The 14,339-nt window shown below is 37.1% G+C and overlaps 4 protein-coding genes across 4 annotated transcripts; 3 read left to right on the top strand and 1 right to left on the bottom strand. All coding sequences in view use genetic code 12, as the record gives it.

The window, feature by feature from the left end:
• Positions 1-2,529: 2,529 nt before the first annotated feature.
• On the bottom strand, positions 2,530-3,048 carry DASC09_057070 (ribonuclease H family protein; the record flags this gene model as incomplete). Its single annotated transcript, XM_064999291.1, has 1 exon — positions 2,530-3,048. The coding sequence occupies one exon, from the start codon at positions 3,046-3,048 to the stop codon at positions 2,530-2,532; it is 519 nt and encodes a 172-aa protein (XP_064855363.1).
• A 3,254-nt stretch (positions 3,049-6,302) lies between these two features.
• On the top strand, positions 6,303-10,676 carry DASC09_057060 (Y' element ATP-dependent helicase protein 1 copy 3; the record flags this gene model as incomplete). Its single annotated transcript, XM_064999290.1, has 1 exon — positions 6,303-10,676. One exon carries the CDS (start codon positions 6,303-6,305, stop codon positions 10,674-10,676), a length of 4,374 nt encoding a protein of 1,457 aa, XP_064855362.1.
• Positions 10,677-11,585: 909 nt separating this feature from the next.
• DASC09_057050 (uncharacterized protein) lies at positions 11,586-11,810 on the top strand (the record flags this gene model as incomplete). The annotated part of the gene is made up of 1 exon (XM_064999289.1): positions 11,586-11,810. The coding sequence occupies one exon, from the start codon at positions 11,586-11,588 to the stop codon at positions 11,808-11,810; it is 225 nt and encodes a 74-aa protein (XP_064855361.1).
• Positions 11,811-12,068: 258 nt separating this feature from the next.
• DASC09_057040 (uncharacterized protein) lies at positions 12,069-13,098 on the top strand (the record flags this gene model as incomplete). Its single annotated transcript, XM_064999288.1, is given in 2 exon segments — positions 12,069-12,735; positions 12,746-13,098. Coding segments are annotated over 2 exon segments (1,020 nt in total).
• Between the last annotated feature and the right edge of the window lie 1,241 nt (positions 13,099-14,339).

Raw genomic sequence — 14,339 nt, 5'->3', positions numbered from 1 at the left:
GTGTATAGAAACATGATGCTCTTAAAGTATATCTTCGTGGTTTTGTATTTGTGCTTGTTTTTTTTTTTCCAACTCTCTGATCAGAATGTTCATATATGCACCCACACTTGCGTGTAAAAATTTAAGCATATCCTCTAAAATTAGAATAATAAAATGGAAAAAGGAGAAACATCGCTCTATTTAAGTAGTTCTATCTTCTCTTAGAACTATTGTATAGTTCTAGAAGATGATTGAAAGTAATAGAATATCCTGGCATGTTTAAGAACATAAAAGGGAATTCTTTGAAATGCTAGGATATTATACAAAGGATTATTAGTGAACTAATTCATTCTAGAAGTGCATTAACAATATTCTATTGATACCTTGAACATGACCTATGCTATAGACTCCCATAATAAGAAGCAGACAAGATCCATACAAATTGCGAGTAGCAATATCAAAAACAATATGTAATGGTTTAGTTGGGTAACATAGTAGTTAAAGTATATTAAAGAAGAATAAAAACTAAAAGGAATAGATGAAGTAAGCTTTTTATAGGTGAGAAAAGAAAGTAAGACTTACCTAAAAGGGAACTCAAAGGGAAATAAAAAGGTGGTCGGAGATAAGGAGGTTGTCCGAGATAAGGAATGGAGTTAAATAAAGAAGAGAGAAGAAAAGATAAGAACAATAAAAAGAAAGAAAGAGAAAGAAAAGTAAGAAAGTGTCTAGATCATTACACCCCTGTCGTAATTCCTTTCCTTATAGCTTAGCAAGCAATTCAGGATGTGTTTCAGCGTAGGATTGTAATAAATCAGGAGCTGTTTTCTTAAGTTCCGACATACGAACCCATTGGTAATTATCAGGAATATCTTCACCTAAAAATTTAATGTAAATTAAGAAACCTTTGGCTTTGCGCTGGTGTTTGACCAATCTTTCAATTTCTACTTCTGTGGAGCCATCCTTGTATTGCTTCAAGTGAACTTGTTGGTTATTATCAGGCGAGAGGAAACCTTCAGGGACAGCGGATTTTAAACGAAGTTGAGAAACGTGGAAAACATCAGACATTTTGTAGGAAGGTGGTAGCTCAATTTGGTAATTGACTTCGGTGAGTTTTTTGAGGATTTTGAATGGTCCAACAAATTTGGTGCGTAATGAACGGACTTGATTCTTGTTGTGAACATCGCCAAACGTAGGTCTCGATGAAGCGTTGATAAAGACTTCATCATCTGGATGGAACTCTATGTGTTTGTGTTTGGAGTTGTAGGATAAACGTTGCTTGGTGTGTGCTTCGTGGAGGGCAGCTTGAGCGGCTTGAGAGTATCTATCGAGGGTTTCAACAATATGAGTAGCAGATCTCTCCCCCCCTTGTTGAAAAAGCAGGAGTTGGGAAGGAAAAGTGGGAGTATACCCAAGGTCGACTTCAAAAGGAGTAAGATTATTGAGGGCGGTTGAGGGGGTTGAATTGATGGTGTACTCTGCGAAAGGGAGAAGTTCAATCCACAGGTTGTTCTCATCAATGTAAAGGCGTAAAAAGTCTTGAAGGATTCTGATGTGTCGTTCTGCTTTGCCATTGCTCTGGTGGTGACGGACAACAGACTTATAATGTTCGATGTGCAAAAGCGAGAAGAGAGAATCGATCAACTTATTGTCAAACTGGGGACCGCGGTCGGAAACAAGGCGGTTTGGTACTCCGTGGTACGGAAAATATTCAAAGAGGAGTAGCTGAGCGAAAGCACTAGCATCGAAAAGTTTGTTGACGGGGTAAAAGTGAGTCCGAGAAGTAAATGTATCAACAAGGACGAGGACAGAATCAACTGTGGCACCGGCATGTTGGGTTGGTGGGAAACCAGAAACAATATCTAATGAGATGTCAGACCAGCGACCAGATGGAGGAGGAGTGGTTTGTTGATGACCATGTAGATAGTGTGAAGATTTGACACGGTTACAAGTGTCGCAACTAGCAACATAATGACTAACAACGTCTCTCATCTTTGGGAAGAAAACTGCCTTTCTCAAGATATGGCTCATTCTTTCAATACCAGGATGACCTTGTGATAGGGGAAGGTGAGCAGCATCTAGGATGGATTTGAGCAAGGAGTGTGGGATACAAGTTCGGGTATCCTTGTAAAGGATACGGTGATCAGTGTCAGTGTAGAAACCAGCTTTGTCAGGAACTGTTGTGGCTTTCTTGAAAATTTCCTTGAAAAATGGATCCTCTTTGTAGTCGTTTGGTTTAATTTGATATTTTGAAGGATCAATAGCGACTTCAGTGGAAGGGTGAGCTGTAGTATTATTCGCATGAAAACATGACTGTTGGTAATTGTCATAGCGAGAGAGGAAATCAGCGGAATCGTTCTTAAAACCAGGTAAGAAATGGATCATGAGACGAAAAGAGAGAATTTCTGAAAGCCAGCGGTGATGTTTTGGTTCAGGGGTTTCACTCTGAAAGATCTGGGAGAGCGGACGATGATCGGTATAAATGTGGGTGGTGAACGGGTTGTTGGCAAGAAAGAAGGAGTACTTGCGAACAGCAAACTTGATAGCATAAAGTTACTTTTCGGTCACGGTCCAGTTAACCTGGAAAGGATTGAGTTTCATGGAGCGGTATTCAATGGGGAACTCTTTACCATCAAAAGATTGCCAAAGGGTGGCACCAACTGCATACTGACTTGCGTCAGTGGTGATCTTGAGCGGTTTACTTGCGTCAAAAGGATGTAGAGCATGTTGGTCAATTTCTAACTGTTTGAGTTTGTCGAAAGACTCCTGGCATGCGGAGGACCAGTGGAAATTTATAGATTTCTTTAGCAACTCGGTAAGAGGAACAGTCATTGCAGTGTAGTTAGGAATGAACTCGCTTATGTATGCAAGGTGTCCTAAGAATTGTTGGACTTGTTTCTTGGATGTGGGGACGGGGAAGTTCTTAATCTTGGTGCTAGTATCCTCGGTAGGGGCAATGAGGATATGATTACCGTCGACATAGAGAGTGTGTCCTACCCAATCGAGTTTCTGAGCGGCGAAGACGCATTTGTCACTATTGATGCGAAGTTGATGCTCGTGAAGGGTTTTCATAACTGCTTCTAGATGACGGAAATGCTCTTCCTTGGAATCGGAGAAAATCAAAATATCGTCTTGGTATAGACGAATGTATTCGGAATGGCTGTGGAGAAGCTGTCTGAGATAACGGGAGAAGACTTCAGGGGCATTAGCAATACCAAAAGGCAAAACATTCCAATAATAATATCCGAAGGGAGTACGAAAAGTGGTGCAATGAGCCGTGGATGGATCAAGTCTGATATGATGAAAAGCAGAACTTAAATCAAGGGTAGTCATGTAACGGCCCTTAATATTAGCGACATATAGCTAGATAAAGGCAGCCAGAGCGCAATCGCATACATTTTTGCAGCCAGAGCGCAGCGGGTTTGTATGGGGCGAAAAAATGGATGTTAGCAGAGTGCAGCGAGAGCGCAATGGGCTAGCAGCGAGAGCGCAATGGCGATTATGGGCACTTAAAGTGGGGATATTTGGGATCTGAGAAGTGGAATGTGGAGTAGAGAAAAATAGTATTTTTATAATGTCTTTATATTTGGGATATCTTGGATATTGAAAATGGGCAAAGCGGGGGTGCGGGACCCGTTCCGTGGTGGAAATGTACCAGAGCAGCGGGCTGAGTGGGTAATTTGAGGTTTGAAAAAGGGCGATGATCGGGGCCTGAGCTGGATGATTTGTGTGGTAATTAAAAAATAAAAGATGAGTGAAGAGAAAGTGGAGGTGATTTGATATATTATGAGGATAGGATGATTGATTAGGGTATCTATATTGAAAATCAGAGAGGTCAGTTGGCGGAGAATTGCGGTGGTTTGTATGATAATATGGTGATGAAAGTTTGAATGTAATGAGAATTATTTTGGGAAAGAGAAGATAAGGAAAAAAAGTAAGTTTATCATCAATATATTTAGGAGATCTGGAATTGAGTGGGTCAAAAAAATGGAGAAAATCGTAGGAAAATGTAGGAAAAATTGAAGATGATAATTTTGATGGTCGGGGTTGGGTGTATGTATGAGATGATCCTATATTTTGAAAGAAAAAAAAAGGTTATGAAAAAAGTAGGATCAGTTATGAAATAGTTGGGTGATTTTAATATAGGTTTGATGATAATAGTTAGGATTGAGAATAAAATGTGGTGGAAAAATAGGGATGGTAAAGTTTTGGTGAAGGTCGGGGATCTTGTGTGGGTGTATGGTTGAGAGATGGGAGGTGAATGTCTATGTAATTTAGAAAAAAAAAGATTTATGAAAAAAGTAAGATCAGTTATGAAATATTTGAGAGATTGTATTTTAGATTTGATTCTAAAATATCAGATGGAAAGTAGAATGTGATAGAAAAATGAGGATAATATGGAATTTTGATGGGATATGTGTAGTAGAGAAGGAGATTATGGGGATGATATTTTGAGAGTATTTTTTATTCAATAGAAAAAGTAAGATTGTTTATGAGATAATTGATTGATTTTAATATAGATTGAGATGTAAAATGTTGGATTGAGGAGAAAATGTGGGAGAGAAATGAGGATGATGATGATTTTTGATGGGAGTGGGGATGAATGTAGGTAAGAAATAGAGGTCTAGATATTTTTGAAAAAAAGATATTGAAAAAAAAAGGAGGATTTTTGATGGAATATTTGAGAGATTTTAATATGATTATAATCATAAAATAGGTGATTAAAATAAAAATGTGTAAGGGAAATCAGGTTAGATGAATTTTGGTGATGGTCGGGGGTCATGTATGTGTGTGAATTTAAGGGTCAGGTATTTTTGAAAAAAAGATATTGAAAAAAAAAGGAGGATTGTTGATGGAATATTTGGGAAATTTTAATATAGATAAGATTGTTAAGTAGGAGATGGAAATGAAAATGTGGTGGGAAAATGAGGTGATGTTCGAAGGTCATATGTGAGGGTGGGGTGTGAATTTAAGGGTAGGGTATTTTATGAAAAAATCAAATTGAGAAAAAAGTAAGAATGTTTATGAAATATTTGGGAAATGTTAATATGATTAAGATTAAAAAATAGGAGAGGGAAATATAAATGTGGCGGAGAAATTAGGTGAGTAATTTTTGAGGAAGATCGGGATTATTGTATGGATGAGAAATAGATGTGTAGATATTAATGGAAAAAAAAGAGAGAGAGAAAAAGTAAGATTGTAGATGAAATAATTGAGATCATTTTATGTGGATAAGATCATGATATGGAATATTGAGAAATAATTGAGAGATAAAAATAGGGTATGTTGAATTTGTGTGAAGGTCGGGGGATGATGTATTGTGGAGAAATGAGGGAGATTTATTTTGAAGAAAAAGAGAGTGAAAAAAAAAGTGAAAAAAAAAGTGAGATTGTTTATGGAAAGTTTGAAGGATTTTATTATGATTAAGATTACCTAGGGATACAGTCGCGCAATCCGCCGGAATGCCATACATTGCAGCACAATCAGCCGGAATTTTTAAATGATGAATACTGGGTGGAAATGGCTAGTAATAATGCTGTTGAAATCTGGAGAGGATGCTGAGCACAAATATATAATTTTATCTGAAAAATAATATAATGTGGTAGAGATATTGGCGCTTGAAATGTGCGTTGCACAATCAGCCATAATGTTTTGGCATAATCCGCGGAAATATGCAGGGGGTTTGGGACCCCGTTCCACAATCAGCGGAATTCTCTACATCTTCAGCAGAAATCATTTGAGAGCTAACGAGGGTGAGATACCCCTTTGTATTGGGCGAGCAGTATTACGTCTGATATTGAAGAAAGCGATGGTATGGCGAGGATTGAGATTTGTGTGAGTATTGTGGAAGGATTAGAAGAGGATGATTTTTAAATAAAGGATAAAAAAGTGGAGAAGTATTGAAGATGATATGTGATTATTGTTGAAGCTAGGATGGATTAGGATGTGTGAATTGTGGAGGTATATGAAGTCAGAAATTGAAGGCAGTATTATCATTTTCATATTTTGAAGAGTTTGGGATGATTCTGAAAATATTGGAGGATAAGAAGGAGATTTGCGGTAGAAATGTGGTGGAGCATGTTGTGCGGTGGCCGTGGGTCATATGAAATTGAGGGATAAAATGTTTCAAGAAATATTATCTTCAAGAAAAAACTAAGATTTTTATTTGAAAATATGATGATGTTTATTGAAGATTAGATTATAATATAGAGTATGGAGATGCGGTAGTGTAAACACGAACTTGCATTTTATGGTAAATCAAAAAAAAAGAAAAAAAAAGAAAAGAAAAAACCTTGAACCACAACGTACAAGAAACTTTATCCAAAATGAATCAAGTTTCAGATAGAATATCTGTCCTTGACGGATTCATTATAGATAAAAAAGAATGGCGAATCATATCCACGAGCTCCGAACTCATTACCAAGCTTGGCAAAGCTCTGAAGAAGAATCTTTCAGCGTGTGATCTCAAAGATATCCATTCCACCTTCAGTACCACAAATGTTAGCTTCCACGATCTTTCTGAGCTCATCCCACATATCACAATGACAGAAGTATTCATCAAAAAAAGTAGAGATGGTCGTTACCAAACCAAGAGCCGTAAATTTAGCGGCTCCTCCAAGCACCAAGCCACCATTATCAAATTAGCTGGTAACAAGAACTATTACTTGATTCATCGCAAGAAAAGTGACTCTAGCATGGCTTACGATATCATGGGATCCTCCAAGGATATCCAGTTTGTTAAGTCCAATACAGCTTTGAAACTGTACTTAGGAGATCCCGTGGTGTCTCAAAATGATAAGCACTTATTAATCCAGCTTCAATCCCACGACATCAAGGAAGAAGCATCGGAATTATTCATTTTTGGCTACCAAAAAACACAAACCAACCCTCCTATCATCATTGCTTCGTCCTTTGGCTTGGGCTTTGAAAATTTCTACAAAATTCTTGACCCAAACACTGTCCATGCCTATGCAGCCGTTTTCCAACATATCTATCCCATTTTCAAGTATATGGCGCAATTCGAATATACGGAAGATGACCCGACCTCCACGTTGGACCCAAAAAAGCAGTTGAATGATGCACAAGATGTAGAAACCAGATTTGAAGTTCTCGCCAAATTTATTTTTTCATTGATTGAAACTGAAGCTTACCACTCATTGCTCAACAAGTTGGTGGTTTTGATGATTACCAAGAAAACATCTGATATCTCCGATACCACCATCAAAAGGTTTGAGTCTAATGAAACCATCTTGAGGCGTCTTGATGTCCTCAAACACATTATCCGGTTCGCTTATGTCAACCGCGATGTGGAGTCAACAATAAAGTACATTGGCAATTTTCCGATCCAAGGCTCCAATTTTATTTGGTTGACAGTATTGTACACCCTATTAGTAAAAGAAAAGGGCACGAAAAGGGTATTTGATTGTATTTTATTGGACTCAACTACCGTGGTCGTCGATGGCATCACCATAACGCAGCAACAGTTGTCTGAAGGCCATAAAAAATTGTGCACCGATTTTTTTGCAGAGGCGGGCAGAATGCAAGAGTTTGTCACGGGGGATACCAACATTGACAGAATTTTTGATAGCTTTGTCAAACTCTCCAAGGAAAATAAAATCTCCCACTCCTTTTTGAATTTGGTTGGAGAGGAAATTCCCGATGACTTGAGGTTTGGCTTAAAAGAAAATCTTCCAAATCATATTTTGAAATCAATCAAGGAAACATTCATTTTTTTGTCGTCGTTGTTGTTGAACTTGTTCTTCTTGGAGGCTGGAAGTTTCAGATTCCCTGAGGTCCAAGTCTCCAAGTTTGCCGCTGAAGATATCTGTCTCAATTGGGACATCGTTGAACAAACAATTTTCTTGGTTGCTAACTACTCCAAGAAAAGAGTTCGTTCTGCCAAGATGAGGTACTTGAGCCAAACCACTACAAAACTAACAATTTGGTTACTTCTATTACGGCCGGTGTTTATTGAGATACTCAAACTATACCCTGAAACTGACGAGTTGGACGAAAAGGGATTGCCCTTGCCTGATTCAAACATTTTTGCTGATATTTCTGTTGATGATGAAAATGGCGAAATCATTGAGATTGCTGCTTCAAACTTATTATCCACCTGTATTTTCACCACCGGTACCAATTTCATCACCAAGCAAAGTTTTAACAATATATTTCAAAACATCTTTCCCTTTGGAATCCGTGTTGGGCGCCAAGCATTTATTTGCTTCATGAATAATCCTGAAAATGCTGCAATGGCTCGACTTATTGATGCTGTCAATATTGCTGCCGATCATTCCAATACCACGGGTAACAATGTTTATGGGCAAAGAATCATGGGGCCTGAAGGAAGAAGGGCATTGAATGAAGTTTCCTCTTTTGACGTCCAAAAACTGTTATCAAAAAAATGGTTAGATTTTATTGGCACGCCAATCGCAATTCAAAATAACCAACCCGAGGCTGAAGAACGACAAAAATACATCTCCAGTACTGAGTTGTTGGCAAGTGGAAAACAATTATATGGAGCCAGCTTCGAGTTCAGGTCCGCCCAGCAAGCAATGTATACTTTGGACATTGCAAATACCAACAAACAAGCGGTTTTCTTAACAGCCTCTTGTGGTTTTGGAAAAACTACAATCGTCAATCTAGTCCATAACATCAACAAGCATGGATGTGTAAACTTTGTATTAGCGCCATATGTGATGTTGGTGGGCTATCTAAATAAAAGGTTTAAAAAATCCATAACGTGGAACCGCTTAATGGAGGATCCAATCAATAATATTCACGGTGTATTAAATATCGTCGGGTCATTTGAACTATTAAAGAATCAAAAGTTCAGAACGTTAATTGAGACCGGGTTCATATTTAATAAAAAGCTCAATCATTTGTTTGTGGATGAGGCTGACCTTTTAATTAGGGAGGATGGCTTCCGAAGCTTTCAGCGTAGCTTATGTAATCTTGGTGACAAATTCAACAAGTGCTTATTTGTATCAGCAACATTTGAGCCTCAAATCATAACAAAGTTGGAAAAAATTATGAATTTCTCAAGTTCAATGAAATTGGAATCAATTTCTGAAAATCCCCTCGAAAAAAAAGTGTTGTTGAAAGTGGAATTGGAGGACTGGGCTCATTGCCAAAGACTCATCTTTGGGGTTTCCAAAACTTTCCAAGAAACGATTCTCATCTTTTGTGAGTACAAAAACCAAGTTCATGAGATTTATGGCGACTTGGTACAAAAAGGGCTAGATAAATTAGTTTCTGTGGCAAAAATTACTGGTGATGATAATTCCGAAAAAAAAATCCAGTTGGCAGAAAGTTTGGCTGATAATGACTTTCCTCAGATTGTGGTGTGTTCAACGATTTTAAGTGTTGGAGTGGATATTCCCCGTTTAAATAAGATCATCATATGTGGCAATTTTGAGCCCCATACTTATATTCAGATATGCGGGAGACTTCGCACTGGCGGGTCAATTATCCACTGCATAGATAAACATATCCGTGAAGGTATGGTTGATTATCATAGCTGCATCACCAGGCAAGTAAATGACTTTTATCGAACTCAAAATAAGGGATGCCTCAATTGTTGTAACATTGAGGATGACAGGTTGATGGAGGTTTGCAATTCTGCTTCATTCACAGATGACAGGTTGATGGAGGTTTGCCATTCTGCTTCATTCACAGATGATCCTGATCACTTCAATGACGACTTGGGTAATGATTTGGTTGAAACTCATTCAGATTTGGAAACTGGTCTTCCACGCGACAACCAGATAGAGAAGACTTTCAAGCTGGATATTGTCATCTTCAAAGAAATCGTCCAAGCTGGCTCTTTCTCAAACTCTGTTGTTGGTATCACTGACCTCCCATTCATAGTCTTTGACCAAAAAAACTTGCCAGTATTGATATTAGCAACATTCGAATATTTTACCGATTATGCCATCTGTCACAAGTGTCGCCTTTCAAAAGATGTGTATCATTTTGACGGGTCGTGTCATTTCAAGGTTATATATGATGCCATTCTTTTGAATTACATTACCAATTTTCGCCACTTTCCTTGTCTTAAAGGGTCCATTGATGAAAAATTGCTGTCTCTATTGAGAAGTGAGTCTTTGATAATTCAAATAATAAAAAATACTTTCACTAAAAAAGAAGAGTACAAGAAAAGTATTGAACAGTACCAAAATTTTAAAAAGTCTCCTGAAATCCCCAAGCACCTTCCCTATGTTCCTCTTTATAAATATGAATTGATTTTCATGAAAATCAAAGACAGAAAGTTAAACCCACATTTTCTCTGCTTGAAATGGAAACAAGAAATAATGAAAACATTATGGTCCCGAGAAAATGGTTTGCCTAATTTCGCCGAGGGGTTGAGAGGATCAAAACCTATAGCAAGTACCCAAATGAAGAGCTTGCAGTTTCCAAAAGGCAGTTGCTTTGGCTGTGGGGGTAAGCACTCATATACTAGTAAGGATAAAGAACCATGCCACAAAACTATGAAGCACACAAGTCAAGCGATATTTTACTGGATTTTGACCGACGATTATACTCAAAAAACGATATTGCCTGGAATATTGCCTGAAGCTCCTGACTTTATTTATATATCAGATTTGTGGAAAATTTTGTGCTCGCAACATAATGGTTTTCCATTATACAAAAGGGTCGCTGTGAGTTTTTTTGAAAAGTATTGTCCTGATTTTGTGTGATTTCAACTTATTTTTTCTTTCAATACTTCCTTCTAAACTCATGTTTCTTTTCAGAAATATTGTCTCGCCATATATGTAAAAGCAGCACAATATATTACAAAGCATCTAATTTAACGGCGCATGCTGACTGATGGATTCTCAAAAATGCAAAATAAAGCAGACCGTCAAATGAAATGCTATTATGGTTTGGAATATTCATAAACGTCTTAATCTATTGGTCTTTTGTCACTTCAAATGAGTGGTTCAATCAGGAGAGCTAGAAATTGTAATCTTTTTTTTATGAAAGTGTGTCACCCGACCACAACAAAAAAAAAAATACAAAAATTGGTCTCATCAAATATTTTATGTCTAACACTGAGCAAATGAGAGGAAGTGAATGAGAAATAAAGTTGAAGAGTAGTGCATAACAAAGAGGGAACAAATGAGATGAAGAGTGGCAAAAGTTATTTAATTTGCCACAAACTTTTTGCTGTGAGGTCACAACCTCTTGTTTATTTTGGACGAGGTAATTGTGGATTTCAGTGTGAAGGGTGATTTGGTGTTGTTGATTTTTGGTGGGCATAGCACATGAAGGAAACTGATGTGATAAAAGCTTAATAATAAAATTGGAGGGATGCATCTTCCATGGCGTACTTTTGGATGGGTAAATTTATGGATATTTTGTGCTATGATGAATATGTATATGAGTTGATAATGTTTTCGGGACATAAAACAAACATCTTGGCAGTGTTTGAGGTCTAATAATAGAATGGAAACAATTATAGAATTTATTCTGATCATTTTTTCAATATTTGATGAGCTTGCACTTGTGGCTTGCTATTTGTATCTCAAGAATTCACATTTGATTCAAATCATTGACTGTTATTGGTCAATATCCAGCTGAATGTTATAATTTTAGATCTTTTGGATATGATGTTCATGGTTTCGTGGTTGGATTTTGGAAGATACTGGTGCATGCAATTGGTCAGTTTCAACAGCATGGCAGGCTATCATAATGATGATGTCGATAGTGGTGGAGATAATGAAGATGTTGATATTAATGATGATGGTGGTGGAGATAATGAAGATGTTGATATTAATGATGATGGTGGTGGTGGCGATAAAGATGATGTCGATTGTGGTGAAGATGAATAAAATCAAGGCATTGATATTGGAGAAGGTGATTCTGAAGATTGTGGCAATGAATGTGGTTAAGAAGATGGAGACGATGGAGAAGATGATGATGACGATTGTGAAGATGTTGGAGATGTTGGTAGTGATGGAATTGATCTTGATGATGATGTTGGAGAAGATGTTGATTATGATGATGTTGATTATGAAATTGAGATGTTGATATAGATAATATTTATGATGATGAAGATTATGTTGATAGTGGTGATGATAGACAATATAATGTTGATGTTGATGTCGATGTCGATTTTGGTGGAGAAGGTGATGATGAAGATGAAGATGTCGATAGTGGTGGAGGTTAATGATGATATTGATGTTAATGATGTTGGAGAAGACAACGATGTTGATGATGAAGATTTTCATGATGACGTCGATTGTGGTGGAGAAGATTATGTTGATAGTGGTGGAGATAATGAAGATGTTCATGATTATGATGATGCTAATAGTTGTGAAGAAGATAATGATGATGGAGAAGATGACGAAGATTATGTTGATGTTAATGGTGTTGGAGATGTTGATGGATGTGAAGATGATGTTTATCATAATGATGATGTTGATTGTGGTGAAGATAAAGATGAAGATGTCGATAGTGGTGGAGATAATGATGATGGAGATGATGATGAAGATGTTGAAGATGTTGATGATGATTGTGAAGATGATTGTGAAGATGTTCATGATGATGTCAATTGTGGTGAAGGTGATGATGTTGCTTGTGAAGATTGTGGCAATAAATGTTGTTATGGGGATGGAGCAGATGATGTTAACGATTGTGAAGATGTTGGAGATGTTGATAGTGATGGAAATGATCTTGATGATGATGTTGGAGAAGATGTTGATATTGATGATGTTTATGATGATAATGATGAAGATAAAGGTTATGTTGATAGTGGTGATGATAGACAATATAATGATGATTTCGATTGGTGGAGATGGTGATGGTGATTGTGGAGACAATCTTGGTGATTATTGTGATGCTGAAAGTGAGGGTGAAGATAATCAAGGCATTGATATTGGTGATGGTGATTGTGAAGATGTTAATGATGAAGATGATGAAGATTTTTATAATGATGGAAATGATGTTGATGGGGTTGGTGAAGATGTTGATCATTATGATAATGCTAATAGTTGTGAAGATGATGATGATCATAATGATGAAGATTATGTTGATGTCGATGTCGATAGTGGTGGAGATGTTAATGATTGTGAAGATGTTGGAGATATTGATAGTGATGGAAATGATCTTGATGTTTAAGATGTTGGAGAAGATAATGACGATGGAGAAGATTATGTTGATAGTGCAGATGGCGATTGTGAAGAAGATTGTTGTGAAGATAATCAAGGTATTGATGAAGAAAACAGTGATGGTTAAGATCATGAAGGTTAAGATCATGATGGACAAGATAACAATTGTTAAGATTATGATGGACAGGATAACAATGGTTAAGATCATGATGGTGATGCAAAATCATTCTAATACTAACGTTCTAGAGATTGTGTTTGAAAATTCATTGTCGGTGTTGTGTGGTCACATCCCCCGCAATGAACATACATTATCACCAGTATTCAAAGATGTAGTATCCCTGTTTTAGTGCACCTAGCTATATAGTGGCAGAATCAGGAGAGATTTTCAAATGACTATTTTGTAGAAATCGCTGCAAATGGTATTGGGAAAATCTGAAGAAAATGCTGAGCAAAAATAAGTAAGATATTGTGCTAGGGTGTACATATATAGCTCATTTTATTGCTTTTAAAGAATGATTTCTGTTTTGATAGTTTTTGGACGGTCATTTAACCAAGTAGCCGTGGAAGTGGTTCCAACCGGTAGGCAGGTCGGTCTGTGATGCAGACCGGTAGTGATGGTCGGCCGGTCTGTGGATTCAGGAGGGTGCGGACACCCTGTATTCATGTACTCCAAAAAGGTGGTTCTTTTAATTGAAGACATTTAATTGAGGCAATTTTTAAGTGTTGAAGATGTTTTTGATATTATTATGTTTGTAAAGGTGTATATTTTTAATATTAGTCATTCAAAAGGAGTTCTGGGGAAAAATAATTTCAAATTTGTCCAAAAATGAGGTAAATTTCAGATTTCTTGGATGTTTGAGATGGCATTGCGAAATAGGAGATATTGTACGATTTATTTTGTGAATTTTCAATATTAATTACCTAGCTATACAGTCGCGCAATCTGGAGAAATTTAACATGATTAAGAGGAATTCTTTGGAATTTGACGAAGAAGGGTGACATACCCCTGGGTTTATCAGGCGAGTAATATATGTCTGATATTGAAGAAAGCGATGGTATGGCGAGGATTGAGATTTGTGTGAGTATTGTAAGGATTAGAAGAGGATGATTTTTAAATAAAGGATAAAAAAGTGGAGAAGTATTGAAGATGATATGTGATTATTGTTGAAGCTAGGATGGATTAAGATGTGTGAATTGTGGAGGTATATGAAGTCAGAAATTGAAGGCAGTGTTATCATTTTCATATTTCAA

Source organism: Saccharomycopsis crataegensis, assembly GCF_037102585.1.
Source record: "Saccharomycopsis crataegensis DNA, jcf7180000000098, whole genome shotgun sequence".
NCBI lineage: Eukaryota > Fungi > Ascomycota > Saccharomycetes > Ascoideales > Saccharomycopsidaceae > Saccharomycopsis > Saccharomycopsis crataegensis.
Note: the sequence above shows the minus strand (reverse complement) of the source record. Positions and strands in the feature narration are given on the sequence as shown.